This window comes from Plasmodium gaboni, chromosome 13 (assembly GCF_001602025.1).
Source record: "Plasmodium gaboni strain SY75 chromosome 13, whole genome shotgun sequence".
Classification (NCBI taxonomy): domain Eukaryota; phylum Apicomplexa; class Aconoidasida; order Haemosporida; family Plasmodiidae; genus Plasmodium; species Plasmodium gaboni.
This window is the reverse complement of record NC_031493.1, coordinates 405,237-410,183: the sequence shown is the minus strand read 5'-3', so window position 1 is coordinate 410,183 and position 4,947 is coordinate 405,237. Positions and strand designations below refer to the sequence as shown.

The 4,947-nt window shown below is 19.4% G+C and overlaps 2 protein-coding genes across 2 annotated transcripts in view; one reads left to right on the top strand and one right to left on the bottom strand.

Annotated features, from left to right (window-relative positions):
• Positions 1 to 3,074, top strand: part of PGSY75_1312100 (hypothetical protein) — a gene marked incomplete at both ends in the record, with an annotated part of 4,270 nt that extends 1,196 nt beyond the window's left edge. The window contains one exon of the mRNA XM_018787185.1: positions 1 to 3,074. This exon is cut by the window's left edge and continues 589 nt beyond it. Coding sequence (XP_018639927.1) covers positions 1 to 3,074 — 3,074 coding nt within the window.
• Positions 3,075 to 3,493: 419 nt separating this feature from the next.
• On the bottom strand, positions 3,494 to 4,705 carry PGSY75_1312000 (malonyl CoA-acyl carrier protein transacylase precursor; the record flags this gene model as incomplete). Its single annotated transcript, XM_018787184.1, has 1 exon — positions 3,494 to 4,705. One exon carries the CDS (start codon positions 4,703 to 4,705, stop codon positions 3,494 to 3,496), a length of 1,212 nt encoding a protein of 403 aa, XP_018639926.1.
• Positions 4,706 to 4,947: the final 242 nt, after the last annotated feature.

The following is a 4,947-nucleotide window of genomic DNA, read 5'->3' as shown; positions in this document are numbered from 1 at the left end:
ATTGGGTTAGCAACGAATTTTTCGAGGATAATACTTTAATAAGATTACATGATCAAAAGGAATATTTTAAATTATATCAAGTTATTGAATATATCGAGAAAAATGTTTTATTATATGGTGAATATGATACTTTATTCAATGAAACAGAGAAAGAGTGTGAAAATAATTATTTGTTAAATAACAACAAAAATGATGATAATGTCAATAATATATCTAACACAGATGTGTTACAAGAAATAAATAAAATGAACAATGTAAATAATATAAATATAAATGAATTGAAGGATACAAAAGATTACAAACATATTATATATAATGAAGAAGAAACGAAAGGTATTGAAAATAATGTAAAAGATGAAAACAAAAAAAAAAATATATATGTACATAGCATAAAGGATAATCAAAATAATAATATATATTACGAACCTATAATATCAAATAAAGATCATATTATTGTGAATAAAGAAATTGAAGACGATCAAAAAAATATAAATTTCAATAATAATCATTTTGATAAGATTGAAAAAAATGAGAAGCAAAAAAATCAAGTTAAAAGATTGAAAAAGGAAATTAAAAAAATAAAAAAAGAAATGATTAAATTGAAGGAAACATATAATAAAGATATATATAATACTACATACGATTCCATGGAAAAGGTTTTATATTCTGATAATATAACTAAGGAACAAAGTAATATGGAAAATACAAATGATGATATAACATCTAATGAATACAAAAATAGTGTGACTAGTAAAAAAAATAATGTTTGTATAAATAACAAAGATATTGATACTATGAAAGAAAAAAAAACAAATAAAAATGATATTAATAATATTATTTTAAGTACTGATATTATTGAAAAAGATGATCATGTGAACTGTAAAACGGATGCTCATTATGATAGTGACAAAAATGAAGAGAATAAAAAAAATATATTCATACAAAAGCATACAGAAAAAATGTTACCAGATAAGTCTTTAAAGGATTCTACAAAATTGTTTTCAAATATTATGAAAAATGATAAAGAAAAAAAAATATTAAGTGATGTTACCTATACAGATGACAATAAAAAAAAGAAATTTATTGAAACTGCCATGTCTAGTATTAATGAAGTTCAAAAATGTATATTAAAAATTAGAAAGAAAAAAGTGACCACATTTTTAAATAAAATAATGAGTACTCCTATTCATACAAAAACAACACACTGGAGTTATGAAAATTTAAAATTGGATCGGAAAAAATATAGTAGTTTTAATTTAAAATATGATGAAAAAAAGAATATGATTCACAAAAATGAAAATTTATTTGAAGGAAGTGAAGCAAATATATCATACATACATGATAAAATAAAAAGCAGCACAACCAAAAAGAATAGTAATAATTATCATAGTAATTGTAGTTATTATGATTTTCATTCATCATTAGAAATATCTGAAGAAGAAAAAATCGAAAGAAACAAAAAAATTGAAGATAATAAATGGGATATTATTTATGAAGATCTATCTAATAAAACAACAAGTAATATACAAATATATATACAAGACAAAACAGAAAAAAAAAAACAAAGGATAAAAGTACATATTAATAGTTTAGTAAATAATAGTAAAATTATATACACATATAATACGACCTTGGTATGGTTTTTAAAATGTATTGCTTTAATACAATATAATATAAAAAAATGGTTAGTAAAAAGAAAAATATTAAAAATAAATAATAATAATAAAATAAATAAAATAAAAAATATTTCTTACACAATATCATCAGGTCATTCGTCTTCAAATAATAATTATAATACAAATAATCTTCCTAAAGGTGATAACATAAAAGCTAATTACATAAAATATAAACTTTCATCTGAACAAAATAAAAATTATATAGAACATGAAGATAAAAAATTATATTATGAACAAGAAGAACAGAAGAAAATAAAGGAAAGTGTAAATAAAATAAAACAATTACTAAGTATGCAAAATAAATTAAAATATAATGGAAATTATAATAATTCTAGTAACCAAAATAATAATTATATAAGCAATTCAAATATGTTTCCAAGTTCCCAACAAAAAAATTATAAAAATGGAATAAAAAATAAAAATTATGGAATTCATAATGTTGATTCTGCTTATAATAATAATATTAAAACATTGAATAACCATTTAAATATGGAGGTGGAAAAAAAAAAAAAAAATCAGAAGGGGGAAGGTTTAGATGTTGAATATAAAGATAAAGAAAATATTATATATGAATATGATAAAGAAAAAGAATATACTAATGAAGAATTATTACAAAAGGAATATAATAAAAATATAAAAGATTATGAAAAGAAAGAAAAGGATGATAAAAAAAAAAAATTATACGAACAATTATTTAAATTCAGACATATTAATAATACATATCAAGATCAAAATGGCACCATAGCAATAAAAAGACATAATATTGCAACTGTTGATAAAAATAAACCTTTAAGTAATAATAATACAATAAAACAAAGAGACCAATTATATTTAAAAAAAAAAAAAAATTTTAATATTATGCATGATCGTTTAAATGAAATATTTAATAGATATAAAAATGAGAATTATTGCCTATACGAAATGAGAACAAACAAAAATAATGGTGATATAAATAATAATAATAATATTATTAATGATAATAATAATTATGATTATCCACATAAAAAAGAAGAAAGAATAAAAAATGATGACCAATATAGTAATAAAACAAATAATATTCAAAAGGAAGATTTCTCATATAGTAGAAAAGATGTTCTTTTAAATATTGTTAATAATTTTAAATTTGATAATATATTAAATGAAAAAAAAAAAAATTGCAAATTACAAATGAATATGGAAAAAAATTCTATATATTCTGTGCAGGAGTTTCTAAATAAGATCAAAGAAAAGGCACCGAAAAAAACAAGTATAAATAATGAACATACAATCAAACATATAAATAATAGCAAATTTAATATTACCAATTCAAACCATTATGACAATAGCAAGTATACTAATCTTAGAAATATAGAAGAAAATACATGTGATACAAATATACACAGAATTGTTATCGAATAAAAATATTATGAAAAGCAATGATTTTTAATAAGCTAAAAATATATATATATATATATATATATATATATATATATATATATATAATTCTCTTCATTTTTTCAAATAATATATATATTTATTTATTTAAATATTTTCTTTTCTTTTGTGTTATAAAGTTACTCTTATTTTTCATTTTTTAGTACATAAAAAAAAAAGAAAAAAAAAAAAAAATCTTTAATACGTATAAATATGATTTAACTAAACATTTAAAAATATAACATATACTTTTTATTGTGAATTTATAAAATTTTTTCAATTTTTTTTTTTTTTTTTTGTTAATTATAAATATGAACCATATATAAAAAATAACTATAATATATATATATATATATATATATATATATGTATGTATTAATTTAATATTTATTTTTTTGTTTGTATCATATATATGTTATTGCCCTTTTTGTATTTTTTGATAAGTCTCTTAACAAATTTGTATTTATAGTACCTGGACCCAATTCATATCCTGATTTATATCCATGTTTTAAAACATTTTGTAAGCATGTATTAATTTTTATTGGGCTAGTTAACTGAAGAATTAAAAGATCCTTAATAATAACTGGATCATCATATGCATTTCCATCCACATTAGATATAACAGGTACGGATAACTTTTTAAATGTTATTTGTTTTAAAACATTTTTTAATGCTTCTTTTGCTGGGAACATATAAAAAGAATGGAAAGCACCAGCTATTTCTAATTTTTTTGTAAATATGGCTTTATATTTTTCTTTAGCTAATGTATTAAGATAGTCCATAGTATCTGGTTTTCCACATAAACCAAATTTTCTATCTGTCATATAACTAACAATAAATATATCATCATTCATTTTTTTGTTAACTTCTTCTATTAATTTCTTTATATTATCTAATGTTAATCCTACAATGGCAATAGTTGTCATATTATATAATGTAGAACAATATTGCATTGCTTTACCTCGTTCTTTTGTTATATATACACCTTCTTCAAATGATAAAGAATTTGCACATGTTAAAGCTGAATATTCTCCTAATGAATAACCCATACATAAATTTAATTTCATATAAGCATCATTATTTTCAATTTTTAATTTTTCTAATGAAGCCATAGATACTGTATATATAGATGGTTGTGCTATTTCTGAATTTTTTAATTTTTCTATCGGCCCATTTTTTATCAAATCCATTAAATTATATCCTAATATTTTACTTGCACTATTATATAATTCTTTACATTCTTTATAATTATTATATGTATCTAATCCCATAGACAAATATTGTTCACCTTGTCCTGGGAAAAAAAAAGTATTTTCTGAACTATATGTTGTAATTTTATATTTCTCATAATCTTCTAATAACTTTTTTATATATTTCTCATTTTCATATGATGACATAATATGTTCATCTCCTTTTATATCTTTATTTATACTAACATTATGTTTAAGTTTTTTTCTATATGACCCTATCTTATTTGTATTCTCCTTATTTTCATATTGCCACCTATCATTAATTATATTACTATCTTTTATTATAAAGCAATAACAAGGTACTATAAGTATCAATAATATAGAAAATATTATGAATGTGAACGAACTAAGGAATATTATTTCCATATTAAATAAAAAAATATTTTATTTTTAAAATTATATTAAATATAAATATATATGTATATATATATATATATATATATATGCTTATATATAACTCTATATTTTATGGACCATAAATATGGGTTATTATTTTTAACTATGACATTTTTTTTTTTTATATATATATAATCTATGAAAGGTTACAATTAAGAATAATGTGAATGTATATAAGCATACGTAATTTTTATATTATTTAATATCAATAC